Raw genomic sequence first — 16,192 nt, forward strand, 5'->3', positions numbered from 1 at the left:
GGACATACAGTTTAACAGAATTTACTTCAGGTGAATTTAACCATATCCTTTTGCATTCACGGGAACTTGTTTAGGATGCCATTGGAACTGGTAGGTCTGAGGACTTGAATTGGGTGAATGCTCTGGGGCTTTTCCTGAATGAGTTCCCATTGGATGTTGGGCTGCTCATTTGACCTGAAATATTGATCTAAATTCATTATTGTCAAAAGTACCTCCCATCTGGTTTCTCAAGCATGAAATGAGCCACTGGTTGAATTGTGCCCTGGCTGACCGGAGAATGAATTGGTGCACCTCCTGTGAAATTCAACTTGTTTTTGTCTCCCCTGGTGGTGATGTGTTGCAGGATCGCAGTACATTATAGGTGAGTGTGCAATTCTCAGCAGTAGTTGCCTTGTCCAATTAACTATCACATAGTTGTGTATAGATTTGCCCACTCATTGTGATCATAAATCATATTACTGTATATTTTCCAAAAATATATCAGGAGTAAGGGTGAAAGATCGGTTAGTCAATGCTGAAGTTGCATATTGAAAGGTCCATATTTAAGGGATGGTTTTTAATCTTGTTTAAAGTGGAAGACAAAAAGGTTATTGGTCATCACACAATGTTAACACATAAAACACTTATTGTGTCTATTGAATGATTTGGCCACTGATTCCCAAGCACAGGGGTAGTCAATAAAGTACAGAGGTTATCCTTTTCTGACCCTTAGTTTGGTGGCAGTTCCTTGGGGGTATAAGTATGTGACACAGGGGTTCAATGACTTGCTCAGACCAAATTACCACCATAGAATTAGGAATTATAACTCACTTTAGATTCACACTTTCTGTTCCATTAATTATCAAGGCTGTGCAGTCCCACAGACACTAGTCTCGCGCATCTGTGCCCAATAGCCTGGGGACGAGGTTACAAACACGTTTTTTAAAGCTAGAGACTTGCTTTTGCAGCTTGCTCTTCACAATTCCTAGCACAACATTGTGTGTATTAGTGTCTTAATATTTCCCTTGCTCTGGGTCTAGGTGTTGCTGTGCTGCCCTCAGGGTGTCCTGTAGGTCTTTATGCTGGGCCAGGGAGCAGGCCTCCTCCAGCTTGGCCCAGCGGTAGTCCTGGTGCTCCTTCGACAACGTGACGGCCATCTTGGGGTCCCTCAGCTCTGCGAGCCAGTACAGAACAGTCTTGGGCCGCCCTCTCACCTCGTAGCGCAGCTCCTGGAGAAAGCCATCCACCACCTGCAGATGCTCCTCACGCAGCCCTGCTTCTTCCTGCGTCTCTCTCAGAGCGGTGGTGAGATCATCCTCCCCAGGGTCCACGTGGCCTAGAGACCAGCACAGGGTTGTGTTCATTATGCACCAAACAAAAGAAAACAGACAAACAGGGAGGGACTTCCTGGCCGTGATCAATCAGAACCTTTTTGTTTTCTGTTGCAAAATATTTTGCTACAGTGTGCCCTAATGACATAACAAAAGGTATTTGTGTGTTTCACGATTTGGTATGGGACCAAAGATAGTGCAAGCTAGAATAGAGCATGTATTCTACACCTTATTCTGCACATTAGAGAACATGTGTCACAAAACATGACATGGGTCAGATGCCATGAATGGCATGTTGATTTTCATACTCCAGGTCTGTTTTAAGATGCGTAATGTAATGTCATACTTATAAAACCCACAAGGGGACGATTGACAGTAAGCTACACCTCAAGTAAAGTGTTAGCTACTAAAATATGTAGCCTGCTGTCAATAGACCCTTATGACCCCCATAAGAGTGATATTATGCCTGTTATTTATAACATGCCGAAAGGGTATGAACACTAATATGCACCATACCTTTGGGTGGGGTCCAGTGGTGCTTGCCATATGAAGTCTGTAGGAGGAGGTACTCAATGTTGTCAGGGGGAGGTGAAGACTGTGCCAGCCGACGAAACACAATGAATCCACACGCACGCAAGGCCATCACCTGCTGAAGCACAGAAATAGTGAAGTCCTTCACTTTTCCCACATTTTTACAGCCTTATTCTAAAATGGATTAAATTGTTTTTTCCCCCCTCATTAATCTACACACAATACCCCTAATGACAAAGAAAAAACTGGTTTTTAGAAATGTTTGCAAATGTATAAAAAAAAATATAAAAACATTTTCAGACCTTTTACTCAGTACTTTGTTGAAGCACCTTTGGCATCGATTACAGCCTCAAGTCTTCTTGGGTATGACGCTACAAGCTTGGCACACCTGTAGTTGGGGAGGTCCTCTGCAGATCCTCTCAAGCTGTCAGGTTGGATGGGGAGCGTCGCTGCACAGCTATTTTCAGGTCTCTCCAGAGATGTTCGATCAAGTTCAAGTCCGGGCTCTGGCTTGGCCACTCAAGGTCATTCCGAGACTTGGCCCGAAGCTGCTCCTACAGTCTTGGCTGTGTGCTTAGGGTCGTTGTCCTTTTGGAAGGAGAACCTTCACCCCAGTCTGAGGTCCTGAACACTCTAGAACAGGTTTTTATCAAGGACCTCTCTGTACTTTGCTCCGTTCATCTTTCCCTCGATCGTGACTAGTTTCCCAGTCTCTGGGAGACCATCACCACGCTTCACTGTAGGGATTGTATTGCCCAGGTGACGAGCAGTGCCTGGTTTCCTCCAGATGTGATGCTTGGCATTCAGGCCAAAGAGTTCAATATTGGTTTTGTCAGACCAGAGAATCTTGTTTCTCATGGTCTGAGTCCTTTTGGTGACTGTTGGCAAACTCCAAGTGGGAAGTCATGTGCTTTTTACTGAGGACTGGCTTCTGTCAGGCCACACTACCATAAAGGCCTGATTGGTGAAGTGCTGCAGAGATGGTTGTCATTCTGGAAGGTTCTCCCATCTCCAGAGACTCTGGAGCTCTGTCACAGTGACCGTCGGGTTCTTGGTCAGGGCCCTTCTCCCCTGATTGCTCAGTTTGGCCGGGTGGCCAGTTCTCGGAAGAGTCTTGGTGGTTACAAACTTCTTCCATTTAAGAATGATGGAGGCCACTGCAGACATTTTTTTGGTACCCTACCCCAGATCTGTGCCTGGACACAATCCTGTCTCAGTGCTCTATGAACAATTCCTTCGATCTCATGGCTTGGTTTTCGCTCTGACATGCACTGTCAACTGTGGGACCTTATATAGACAGGTGTGTGCCTTGCCACAGGTGGACTACAATCAAGTTGTAGAAATATCAAGGATGATCAATGGAAACTGGATGCACCTGAGCTCAATTTAGAGTCTCATAGCAAAGGGTCTGAATACTTATGTAAATAGGGTATTTATTTTTAATTTTTAATACATTTGCTAAAATTTCAAAAAACCTATTATTGGGTATTGTGTGTAGATTGATGAGGAAAAACAATAATTAAATGCATTTTAGAATGGCTGTAACGTAACAAAATGAGGAAAAAGTGAAGGGGTCTGAATACTTTCCGAATGCACTGCAGATTCACAAATGCATTTATGATCACTCAAACATTAACTCCATGATGACTTACTTCATGACACTCCAATGATTTTGTTATTTAACAATTAAGGCAGGCTGTACTAGGCCTAGTAGAGCGCACATTGATTTGAAAGACTGTTGTTGAATCATTGGCTACTGAAACTAGCCTGAGTTCGTGGTTACTGTACATACAGTAGCCTCTCTAGCAAGCTATATAACTACATTTACAGGATTTTAGCAATGCCCCCAAATAAACATAGACAACGCAAGACAATAATTCCACATCGTCTGTTAACACTGAATGCGGTAAACTAGCGTTAGCATGACATGTTCTCTTGTCGCTGGGAAATTTTGCCTATTGCTCGCTAGCTTGGTCTCACACTAGTCTACCATGTTTCTGAAATAAGTTATATCATTCACTACACTAACTTACTGTGAGATTACTCAAGTTACACCAGAAATACTTGTAAGAAGCGCGGGTGTTGAACATTTCTTGATTTCAGACACTCTTGAACGTAGCTTTCCTTATTCTAATTTCGCGTTCCCGCTGGCTGAATAGTTCATGCTATTCCTGGGACGCCCCTACCTCTACACCTCTTACCTTAACCAAATTAAATGGGAACTTGAATGGGGGCAGGGATGTCCCAACTCGAGGATAGCGTGAAAGTAGGCTGAATGTCCAAAGATACTTTTGAGGAAATGGGAAACTGCATTGATTACTATTAACGCACATTGACGACGCATGGGCAACGTACACAATGGGCCGCGCGTTGCATTTTGGGCGATTTGGGGACAAGGGGAGCATACCTTCAAGGCGTGAATGGTAGTCCATTGGGCGCTAAGCTCAAAAAACAAACATTAGCATTAATTTTGTGAACAAGAAGCACAACATTAACAAATATTTTCAGAGATGTGAGATGATTAACTTGTTCGCTGTAATATCGCATAGCTTTGGAATCGTGACATTACATATTGTAACGACCCTGGGTTTATAAACGCGGAAATCATAGTCGATAGCGCGCCGGACCTCGGGCTAGAAGGTCGAGGGTTCGAGACCTGCTCCCTGCCTGTTTCATTACAGTATTCGAGGAAAAAGGGCATGTTATCATTTCGTTGGATAAAAATAAATAAAAACTTAATTAAGAAAAATGACAGCGCATATCTCAAAGATCACATTGTGATAGTTAAGATGTTATTTGTATTATGAAATATTTAGCAGGTTATCACGGAATTCATGCAATGACTGATAACAATTAATCAATTTACTAAATAATACTGATAACATTCGATGTATTCAAAAAAATGGTCTTACATCAAACATTCTAGTCTGTCTGTGCGAATATCCACCTTGTGTTAGAGATTTTTTTTAAACAACGTGCCCACTTGGGAGAGTGAGATGGGTAGATATGACCAACGGAAATGGGCCGGTAGGACAAGATAACATGGTACCTCCTTATTAGACCAGGCCACTGGGTGCATCTAAAATTAGTTCATTACAACTTCAGTAAGAGAGGAGAACAAGCTGATACCAAGGTAAAAAAGAAAACACTATGACATAATAAAATGGAAATGTGTTTACTTTATTAAAGAGAAAAGGTAGTAGAGAGTAAGGGGGGAGGGGAGGAGGGGTCGTTTTTTAAATTTAAACAATCTTGTTTTAAAAATAAAATGCATCTATGGGTCAAATGATTATGGGCCTGAATACTTCAGAAAGTATTCACACCCCTTAACTTGGATTTAATAGCATTAAATCATTTAAATCATTATACCGCCATGGAAAATCATTAACAGGTGTGACCATTGACTTATGGCATCATTGTTTTAAAATAAATATATTCATATTATTATGAGAGAATATCTTGTCAAATAGTTTGCATACAGGGATGGACTAGGAAATCTGGACAGTGGACGGATAAGAGACTCATTTTAATACCATGTGTAGACTCAACAAACCGTGGTCAGATAGTGATTGGATTATATTCTTTTTTACATTTAAAACACACACACACACACACACATATATATATACACACATAATATACTTGCAGTGAAGCAGCTCAACAACTACATCACATTAGTCATCTAACAGACTCCCATCCGGAGTGACACACCGAAGCAACCAGGGTCAACGACCTGCTCAAGGGCACGTCAACAGATCTCCCACAAGGTCAAAAAACGGGGACCTGAACCAGCGATCCATCAGCCACCGGCCCAAGCTCCCAACCACCAGCCCTCCAAGATCCCCCACACAGTTCCTCAAGAGCTGCCTCTCTACCATTGGAGACTCCCCACCCCCCAAAAGAAACAATTATTCCATTCCCCACCCCCAAGACACCCCCTCCCCCAAAATGCACCAACAACCAACAAAATGAACAGCATGCAAGCAAGCTGAGTACAGTAGTCAGGTGTTTCTTCCGACACATTGGTGCGGCTGGCTTCCAAGGTTAAGCAAGCAGTGCGGCTTGACAGGGTCGTGTTTCGGAGGACGCAAGGCTCTCGACTTTCGCCTCACCCGAGTCTGTACGGGAGTTGCAGCAATGAGATAAGACACTAACTACCAATTGGATATCATGAAATTGGGGAGAAAAAGGGGTTATAAATAAATAATAAAGTGCTATTAATCCACTGTGATTAAATAAATGCTCTTGGGGAGCATCTCTCGACCACGGTGGTAGATTTACGTCACTATTGTGAGCGGACCAAGTAATTGGGCGTCACTCTAAAGCGGGAAGGTGGAATAAACGAGTCAGGAGTAGGTTTTCTTGATTGAACACAGTTCTCTATTGAGGGCATTTGGTCAACACAAACACTCCAACATAATCAATGAAAATCTTCTAAGGAAAAACATACATCTTCTTCTCCAGATGAAACAGGAACACAATAGGATTATCTTTCAACTACAACAAAAAGTCACGGGATTGTCACCGTCTTAGTGGTTCTTCCTGGATAGCTCCTACCTCTCAGTGGCCATCTTCCAGAGATAGTTTCCCCCCTCTCTGCTGGTTCCATTCTCTCTCTTATAGGGGAAGGAGAGTATGTCATTAGTACCGTCAGCTGTGCTTAATTGCCTCTGGTTACCTTGTCTCCCATGCCTTGTTGGGCTACTATCCATGAGCCCAGCCTGCCCTCTGGTGGTCCTTCCACACTATCTATGGGACATTTTCCCACATAACATCGGTATGGTTACAGTGCCATAAACTGTTTGCTTATTCTGCAATACTCTGATCTTCTCCTCTTTGGACAGATGCTGGAGTACCATTGCAAAATGGAGACATAGAGGTAAATGACCTAGTATTGTAATCTATTTAATCTTTGTTGTAATCAATATCTCAGGTGCCACCTACAGTTGTGGTTCCCTTGAGCAAGGCACACAAACCCCAAACTGCTCCAGGGTTTCTGTGTGTGCCTGTGTCAGTGTTTGTGTCGTGTGCCGTGTTTTTAACAGTGTCATCAAATAAATAATTGGTTTCTATCGTAAATAAATATAACATTCATGCATATCTTTCACATTTTCAGTTTGCTCCTTTATTCATGCACCTTAGTTGGAAACAAGGTACTAGTGACCAGAGGAGGCTGGTGGGAGGAGCTATAGGAAGACTGTCTCATTATAATGGCTGGAATCGAATGAATGGAAAGGAGTCAAACATGTGGTTTCAATATGTTTGATATTGTTCTATTAATTCCATTCCAGACATTACAATGAGCCAGTCCTCCTATAGCTCCTCCCATCAGCCTCCTCTGCTAGCAACATATTTTCCTCTTGTACATATACGCTCAATCTAAATCTAAATTGATAAAGACCTTATCGTCTTAATTTGGTTCTTCTTGCAGGAATTTGACAGCAAACTGTGCAAGTTCAAGATCTCTCTCGCCAAGGGGGAGAGCATCTATAGGGCCACCAACCCCTATGACCCTGTGCTGACACCAAGGTGGTACTCCAAAGGCATCAAGCAAAGAATCCACACGGTGACCGAGACCGATGGGGATGTCTATGTCACACCACGTGTCCTGTTTTATCGAGTCTGATTACTTCCAGGGAGAGAAGGGCAAAGTAGGGAAAGAGAGCATAGAGGCCGAAGATGCCGCTAAGAAATCTAAGTGCACAATCTTCTGATGGACTGATTGGCTGCATGTCAATAGTCTAAAGTTGCTTCCTCTCCTCGCTTTCTCATCTGCACTGATCTGAAGGGAAGGTGAAAGAGGGAAGGAGGCAAGGACATGATGCCACGTCAAACTATTAATATACAGTTGGGGGTTTTCCTGAAGTTTACTTGTATTCAAATGGGAATGAAGTATTTATGGCAACCTCGACCTTTGACATTTGATTCATGTCCAGGTGCGTAAGTGGCAAATCAGATCACGACATAAAAATTCTGAAGGCAGGATTTGACTGAACTAAAAACGAATGTCTCTATCCTTAATGTGTGGGGTAGGGGGTTATGTTTTGTTTGTTGAACATTTGACTTGTAGCTCCTTCTCAAGTTGGATGAGTTAAGTCTACCAGGAAACACAAGAGGTTTGTGACATCTTAATTGGGGAGGGCAGGCTCGTAATAATGGCTGGAGCGGTTTCCATGTGTTTGATGCCATTTCATTTGCTCCGTTCCAGCCAATTTCACGAGCCTGCCCTCCCAAATTAAGGTGCCACCAACTTCCTGTGTTTCCGGGTAGACTTAACTCATCCAACTTGAGAAGGAGCTACAAGTCAAATGTGAATTATTATTTGTATTTCATTATCAAATGTCCATTATTATTTATATGTATTAAGGATCTCTATTAGTTCCTGCCAAGGCAGCACTACTCTTCCTGGGGTCCAGCAAAATTAAGGCAGTTATACAATTTTAAAAACATTACAATACATTCACAGATTTCACAACACACTGTGTGCCCTCAGGCCCCTACTCCACCACTACCACATATCTACAATACAAAATCCATGTGTACGTGTGTGTATAGTGCATATGTTATCGTGTGTGTGTGTGCGTGTGCGTGTGCATGTGCCTATGTTATGAGCCATCCTCCCCTCAGCGGCTTCCACTGCCTGATTAGCACAAGACTCCTGTGGTTCAGATAGTAAAATGAGTGCTGATAGCTTGTTTTCCTCCTATGGACAGGCTAGGCCGCATTCCGCCTACGGTCTAGAGTGTGTCCCGGGTGTTCAACACCAGAAGAAGAAAAACAACTCACATAATATAAAGAGATGATGTCTATCTAGATGTCATAGTGGACAGTAAGCTTAGTGGACCTACGCAATGTGTAGGTCTACTCATGTTTAGTAGAAGAGTAAAAGAGTCCAATAGCAGTATTGCAATAGATTTTTAGCCTATTTATTTCACAATTTAATTTGTCAGGGGAATGGGAACAATAGCAAATCCATTGTTGCATGGTCATGGTGATGTTATTTTAGTTTGCACTGATCAAGGCACTGTCCATGGTAGGCTACTGAATGTTTGTGCCTGGGGCTAGTAAACTGCTGTTGCAGCCCTCCTGGCAGCTACATGCTTAAATAAAGGATGTTTTTTGGCAATCTACACTGAACAAAAATATAAACGCAACTATTTCAAAGATTTTACTGAATTACAGTTCATAGAGGGAAATCAGTCAATTGAAATCTATGGATTTCACATGACTGGGCACGGGCGCAGCTGTGGGTGGGCCCGGGAGGGCATAGGCCCACCCACTGGGGAGCCAGGCCTAACCCTTGCGGAGTCAGGCCCAGCCATTCAGAATGAGGTTTTTCACCACAAAAGGGCTTTATTACAGACAGAAATACTCCTCAACCCCCCTCAATTATCTGGCAACAGCTCTGTTGGACATTCCTGCAACTGAGCAAGAGGTCAAGTACATTAGAGTGTCTGGTTTGAGAAACAGACGCCTCACACGTCCTCAACTGGCAGCTTCATTAAATAGTACCCGCAAAACACCAGTCTCGACCTCAACAGTGAAGAGGCGACTCCGGGATGCTGGCCTTCTAGGCAGAGTTGCAAAGAAAAAGCCATGTCTCAATAAAAATAAAAGATTAAGATGGGCAAAAGTACACAGAGTTCTTCTGCCCAGTGTCTGTGTTCTTTTGCCCATCTTAATATTTTCTTAATGTGCTTTTCTTTCAATAAAAAATAACATTTCTAAGTGACCCCAAACTTTTGAATGGTAGTGTACATATGAGATGAGTAATGCAAGATATGTAAACATTATTAAAGTGGCATTATTAAAGTGACTAGTGATCCATTAAATAAAGTGGCCAATGATTTCAAGTCTGTATGTAGGCAGCAGCCTCTCTGTGTTAGTGATGGCTGTTTAACAGTCTGATGGCTTCGAGATAGAAGCTGTTTTTCAGTCTCTCGGTCCAAGCTTTGATGCACCTGTACTGACCTTGATTTCTGAATAATAGCTGGGTAAACAGGCAGTGGCTTGGAAGTGAGTTTGACAACATCTGATGATAGCCGGGTGACTTGCTCTTCCAGTGTCACCACTTATTCGGAAAATATTTGCGCCATCTTTCAGGCTATTCAGACGGATGTCACGTCTCGCTTCCTTAACAAAGTCGATCTTTATGTAGACCTCGGTGGCAAGAATAGCTATTTGTGTGGATATGTCAGTGAATAGTGACTCCACCTTAGTCAGCAGTCTGTTCAGATTTAATGATAGCCGCCATTACCATGGCTAGGTCGGGGGGATCAGAGTCCGTGTCAGGTGAGCCCGAGACTTCAGCAGAGACCTGCTTCTTTGTGGCTCGCAGCCGTTGTTGTCTCAACATTTTACGATTAAAAGGCCAAAAATGTCAGAAAAAAAGCCTGATTAGTAAATTGGGTTCGATTCCAAATGAAATGTTACAAAATGAACATGGTGAGGGAGATGTTGGTCAAGTATTAATAGTATATTGTTCGCCCTTCACATGTTGCTGCTCACCAGCACCCCCAAGCCTACTACTGTTGTGTCGTCTGCAAACTTGATGATTGAGTTGGAGGAGTGCATGGCCACGCAGTCATGGGTGAACAGGGAGTACAGGAGGGGGCTGAGCACGCACTCTTGTGGGGCCCCAGTGTTGAGGATCAGTGAAGTGGAGATGTTGTTTCCTACCTTCATCACCTGGGGGCGGCCCGTCAGGAAGTCCAGGACCCACTTGCACAGGGTTGACCCAGGGCCTCAAGCTTAATGATGAGCATGGAGGGTGTTGAATGCTGAGCTATGGTCAATGAACAGCATTCTTACATAGGTATTCCTCTTGTCCAGATGGGATAGGGCAGTGTGCAGTGTGATGGCGATTGCATCGTCTGTGGACCTATTGGGGCGGTAAGCAAATTGAAGTGGGTCTCTGGTGAAAGGTAAGGTGGAGGTGATATGATCCTTGACTAGTCTCTCAAAGCACTTCATGATGACAGAAGTGAGTGCTACAGGGCGATAGTAATTTAGTTCAGTTACCTTTGCCTTCTTGGGTACAGGAACAATAGTGGCCATCTTGAAACATGTGGGGACAGCGGAGGGAATAACTACACTGTTTGTATTTGGCCATATTCCCAGTCACCTTTCCATGGTTAAATGCAGTGGTTCACGCTTTCAGTTTGCGCGAATGCTGCCATGTGGAGATCATCTGTTCACCTACTCTGCGTCACGCAAAGACACGGCGGTTGGAACCAAAAATCTCAAATTTGGACTCATCAGAGCAAAGGACAGATCTCCACAGGTCTTATGTTCATTACTCATATTTCTTGGCCCAAGCAAGTCTCCTCTTCTTATTGTTGTCCTTTAGTAGTGGTTTCTTGGCAGCAATTCAACCATGAAGGCCTGATTCACGCAGTCTCCTCTGCACAGTTGATGTTGAGATGTGTCTGTTACTTGAACTGTGATGCATTTATTTGGGCTGCAATCTGAGGTGCAGTTAACTCTAATAAACCTATCCTCTGCTGCAGAGGTAACTCTGGTGGTTCCTTAGCTGTGGCAGTCCTCATGAGAGCCAGTTTCATCATAGCGCTTAATGGTTTTTGCAACTGTGCTTGAAGAAACTTTCAGTTCTTGAAAATTTCCAGATTGATTGACCTTCATGTCTTAAAGTAATGATGGACTGTTGTTTCTCTTTGCTTATTTGAGCTATTCTTGCCATTATATGGACTTGGTCTTTTACCAAATAGGGCTATCTTCTGTACACCACCCCTACCTTGTCAAAACATAACTGATTGGCTGAAACACATTAATAAGGAAAGAAATTCTACACAATAACTTTTAACAAGGCACACCTGGTAATTGAAATGCATTCCAGGTGACTACCTTATGAAGCTGGTTGAGAGAATGATGTCATCAAGGCAAAGGGTGGCTACTTTGAAGAATATATTTTGCTTTGTTTAATACTTTTTTGGTTAGTACATGATTCCATATGTGTTATTTCATAGTTTTGATGTCTTCACTATTATTCTACAATGTAGAAAGTAGTAAAAATAAAGAAAAACCCTTGAATGAGTAAGTGTGTCCAAACTTTTGACTGGAACTGTATATTTTAGTTCAGTGTAGTTTCAAGCTCAAATAAATGGCCCTATGATGTGATTAAGACACCAGGGTTCAATTTCCCTGCCAGGCTATAGCCTATAGAATAGTGCAATGCCAAGCTATAGTCTATAGAATAATGCAATGTCATTTCAAATTCAAACTAAAGAGGTGACAGTACACACAAAAAAATCTGGGTTTCTTTGGGAAGGGTGATGGTTCAATGTGGAACCATAATGCCTCAAATAACCCTCTGAGCTCTTCAATGGTGGAATTGTGTCAATTGTGAACGGTTGACTAAATCAGTCAGTGGTTCTCAATTACCTGCTCAGGGACCCCCAGCTGTTCCAGAGGTAGCTCACTTCATTCACCTTAACACAATAATACCACCTATGGAATTTGAACAATATAATATGACTGTCCAGAATAAAAAACCCTGTATGGTTCTTCAAAAGGATCTACAAAGAACCTTTGAGATTGAGAAAGGTTATTTATAGAACCCTTCTCCATAAAGGTTATATAAAGTACCATAAGAAAGGGTTCTGTATATCCCCAAAATGTTTGTAACCATAGTGAAAGCCTGTTATGGTGCTATATAGAACCTTTTTTAATGTTTCTTTCTAGAACCTTATGAAAGGGTTCTTTATAATAGCACCATACAGTTTCCATTTAGAACCTTGGGAGCATGGTTCTTTATTGAACCTTTAAAAAAAGGGTTCTATATACTGTGGCACCCAAAAAAGTTTGCTATGGTTACAAGACAAAGAACCCCTATCTGGTACTATTTAAAAGAAAAGAAAATAGTTCCTTTGAAAATCGAATCCACATATTACCAGCCAATTTCTCACCACAAAGGAGCATTATTATGCTTGGAGTTGAGAGTGATCGGCCTAGTTGTACTCTATCGGCCATTGAATAGCAGAAGTCAGTGGTCCGGGAATTTGTGTGGGGGCATATTAATATGCTCTCGTGCGTGAATGATCCTGTTTTCTTCTGCTGATCTGCAGTAACCTCTGATGCACGCGAATAGAGCCGCAAGCCCTTATGTGACGCATTGCATTGCATCAAGACATGACAAATGCCCAAGGTAACATAAAACTGAGCACAATAATAACTAAGAAATTAAATATTATAATATGGTAATGCAATTCACAAACGTAGGCATGCACAATCAAACAATGTTGAATTATAGATGTTATTTTTTTAGGAGAGTCATGTCATGGAAAGGTAGGTTAATAGGCTCTTAGGCTTTATTTGGTTCCAGACAAGGGCACATTTGGTAAGCATTCCAGTGCAAAGTTTGCGACTGTTTCTTTTGAAGTCATGAATATAAAATAGAAAACATGATTTTTCAGTCATAGTGCAGGTCTGAGTTCACCAACTCTGTTTGAACCCTGTTCTTCTATGCAGAAGACTGTGTTAGCCTACTAAGCTAAAGGCTACTCATCGCGCAAGCTGAAACACCTGCATTACACTTCACCCCCCGCGTTGACCTCTTGTTCCTTGCAGAGATCCATCTAAGTCAGAACACCAATGTGACCCTGGGTTCGGACAGTGTTAGCCCGCTGAGCTAAGGTGCAAGGGCATTTGCTCAGGGAGTCAACGCAAATCTTCAGGTCTCACTTAAGCAAGATACTCTTCACATGAGTGTGGTTCACCGAACAACCCCTGCTACATATAGGCCGAATGGCTACCCCCAAGCCATTAGACTGCTGAGCAATTAATCAAATGGCCACCCAGACTATTTACATTACACTGCTGCTACTTGCTGTTTATTATCTATGCATAGTTACTTTACCCCCATCTACATGTACAAATTACCTCGACTAACCTGTACCCTCGCACAATGACTTGGTACCCCTGAATATAGCCTCGTTACTGTTATTCTATTGTGTTACTTTTTATTACATTTTTTACTTTTGTTTATTTAGTAAATATTTTCTTAACTCTATTTCTTGAACTGCATTGTTGGTTAAGGGCTTGAAAGCATTTCACAGCGCAAAATTGATTTGATTTGTCTTCATGTCTGTCCCCTTGAGGGAACAACCCATTAAGATCCTGGGGTTTGTCCAAAGGGGACTCTACCTACTGCACATAACTCATTAAAAGTGACAGACAGCTCGGTGCACTTAACATGTCAATTCCTCTCACTTTTAGTGAGTTATGTGCAGTAGGTAGAGCCTACTGCAGTAGGTAGAGCCTACAGAGTCCCTACCTACTGCACATAACTCATTAAAAGTGAGAGGAATTGACATGTTAAGTGCACCAAGCTGTCTGTTTGAACTACTGGCACACAGCTCATACACCCATGCATACCCTACAAGACATGCCTCTTCACAGTCCCCAAGTCCAGAACACACTATGGGATGGGCACAGTACTTCATAGAGCCATGAGTACATGGAACTCTATTCCACACCAGTAATGCATATACACACACACTTTAACATGCACACTATACACACATACACATGGACTTTGTATTGTAGATATGTGGTAGTGGTGGAGTAGGGGCCTGAGGGCACACAGTGTGTGGTGAAACCTGTGAATGTATTGTATTTTTTATTTTTATTGTATAAACTGCTTTCATTTTGCTGGACCCCAGGAAGAGTAGCTGCTGCCAATGGGGATCTGTAATAAATACAAATACTACAGTATCACACTGCATCAATCAATTAACACCAATTATTCCATTGGCTCAAGCTTAATTAGCATATATGCCAGCTTCAACACTGCTTCATTATCACGACATTATCACACCGTTATCTTCCAATTACCATACAATTATCATGCCATTATCATTGCATAAGGCACAGTGTCTTGGTGTATAGGCCCTATTGGCGATCATGTCACGACTTCAAGAATTGCAAGTCAATTACATACATTGATTGGGAGAGTAAATGAGCCTCATTCATTATACATGATCATAGATTGCTGAGAGGCGCAATGTTGGAATAGACAATTATCATGCAATCACTATATTATTATAGTGAGAATAGAGCGGTCCGGTGTTTGTCACTTTGTCGCAGTGACATGTTTTGACGATAATCCTTCCTAATTTAGCTTCTGTTGTTGGATTTATTTGTGTTCACAGCCACCGAATAATGCAAATCAAAGACCATGTTGTCAAACCCAATCACTTGCATTCATTATTATCTGCTGGAATAATAAGAATAAATAAGATTAGGTCAACGAACGGGCGAGTTTTTTTATACATACTATGGAGAAAGCAGTGGGTGTGTTGAGAGGGCCACGTAAAGAGTGGACATTACAATGCAATTAGGGCTGCGCGTCATTTGTGGACGTGTGCTGCTGTTGGCGTGTATGTACTGTAAGTGTGTGTCTAGTCTTTGTTGCTGAGTCAGGCGAGTCCACTCTCCAGAAGGTCTGTTGCTCTTTTCCAGTCTTTCCCCCTTCTCCCTCCCTCCCCCTCTCTCTCTCTGTATATTATCTCCCCACTTTTCTTCCTCTGCCCAGGGGACTTTGTTTTATAAGGTGACGTCCATTTTCATTGGATCGAGCCGTGACACGAGCCTCAGGTTCTGCTTTCTCCGCCTAGTTTTTTATTTTAATTTTTTTCTTACTGATTTACAAATGGTTTCTTTTTTAAGGGGATTGGTAGTCCATGTCGCCGGCTAGATCCAAGCGGTGTTTACATTCTTGCAAGCCTGGACGCAGCGTCTCTATGCGGACAGGACATTACCCTAAACTGTAGGAGGTTGTGCTTTATGAATGAACAACGAGAAGGAAATACAACAATCCAAACGTGATCGCGGTGAGCGAGCCATGGATATGAGGGATTAGCGTCCTTGTACCAGATACTCATTGCGGAAAAGCCTTTCACTGCGGACTCATGTGAAAACGCATCGGGGGAGAACGTGTTTAAGAGGCATTGACCAGCGGAAAACCGTGGTGACCATGTAAGTTGCTCTCTGTACCTCCCCTTGCATGTATGTGCTTGCACCACACATGTTTCGCCAAAAATAGGTTATAGGATTAGGCAATTGCCTAATGATAATAATATTTATAATAATAATAATAATGCAATTCTCCTCCAATTATTTTCTCATCTAAAAAATTCAGACTGAGTATCGCCTGTCAAGTGTCATTGCTCAATGACACAACGTGATGCATTGTCTCCGTGATTGACATGTATAATAAGGGGAAAATGCACTTCTTAATTCCCTCCTTGCTGCATCCCTCACAGGTACAGCATTAGAGACATGTTCACCACACTTTCCCCCTAAATTACATCCCCTCCTTTGCTGCATTCAAC

At 42.4% G+C, this 16,192-nt stretch overlaps 2 protein-coding genes and 1 pseudogene across 9 annotated transcripts in view; 2 read left to right on the forward strand and 1 right to left on the reverse strand.

Annotated features, from left to right (window-relative positions):
- Window positions 1–541: 541 nt before the first annotated feature.
- On the reverse strand, window positions 542–6,424 carry nudt2 (nudix (nucleoside diphosphate linked moiety X)-type motif 2). 6 transcript variants are annotated; one of them, XM_024427925.2, is made up of 3 exons: window positions 6,399–6,424; window positions 1,827–1,959; window positions 542–1,315 (listed from the first exon to the last, which is right to left on the reverse strand). In XM_024427925.2, exons 2-3 carry the CDS (start codon window positions 1,951–1,953, stop codon window positions 993–995), a joined length of 450 nt encoding a protein of 149 aa, XP_024283693.1. In that variant the 5' UTR covers window positions 1,954–1,959; window positions 6,399–6,424; the 3' UTR covers window positions 542–992. The 6 variants fall into 6 exon arrangements, with proteins under 6 accessions (XP_024283693.1, XP_024283691.1, XP_024283687.1 ...); XM_024427923.2 differs by lacking the exon at window positions 6,399–6,424 and adding an exon at window positions 4,754–4,819 and having other exon boundaries at window positions 1,827–1,956; XM_024427919.2 differs by lacking the exon at window positions 6,399–6,424 and adding an exon at window positions 4,043–4,210.
- Window positions 4,838–7,597, forward strand: LOC112255332 (annotated as a pseudogene).
- Window positions 7,598–15,164: 7,567 nt separating this feature from the next.
- rhobtb3 (Rho related BTB domain containing 3) overlaps window positions 15,165–16,192 on the forward strand; it is a 37,654-nt gene continuing 36,626 nt past the window's right edge. Inside the window, exons 1-2 of one of the 3 annotated variants that reach the window (XM_042324693.1) lie at window positions 15,165–15,247; window positions 15,528–15,836. In XM_042324693.1, the coding sequence (XP_042180627.1) occupies window positions 15,835–15,836 (2 nt within the window). In that variant the 5' untranslated portion in view covers window positions 15,165–15,247; window positions 15,528–15,834. The other 2 variants (XM_024427927.2, XR_006083799.1) reach the window with 2 other exon arrangements.

This window comes from Oncorhynchus tshawytscha, linkage group LG07 (genome assembly GCF_018296145.1).
Source record: "Oncorhynchus tshawytscha isolate Ot180627B linkage group LG07, Otsh_v2.0, whole genome shotgun sequence".
NCBI classification, from domain to species: domain Eukaryota; kingdom Metazoa; phylum Chordata; class Actinopteri; order Salmoniformes; family Salmonidae; genus Oncorhynchus; species Oncorhynchus tshawytscha.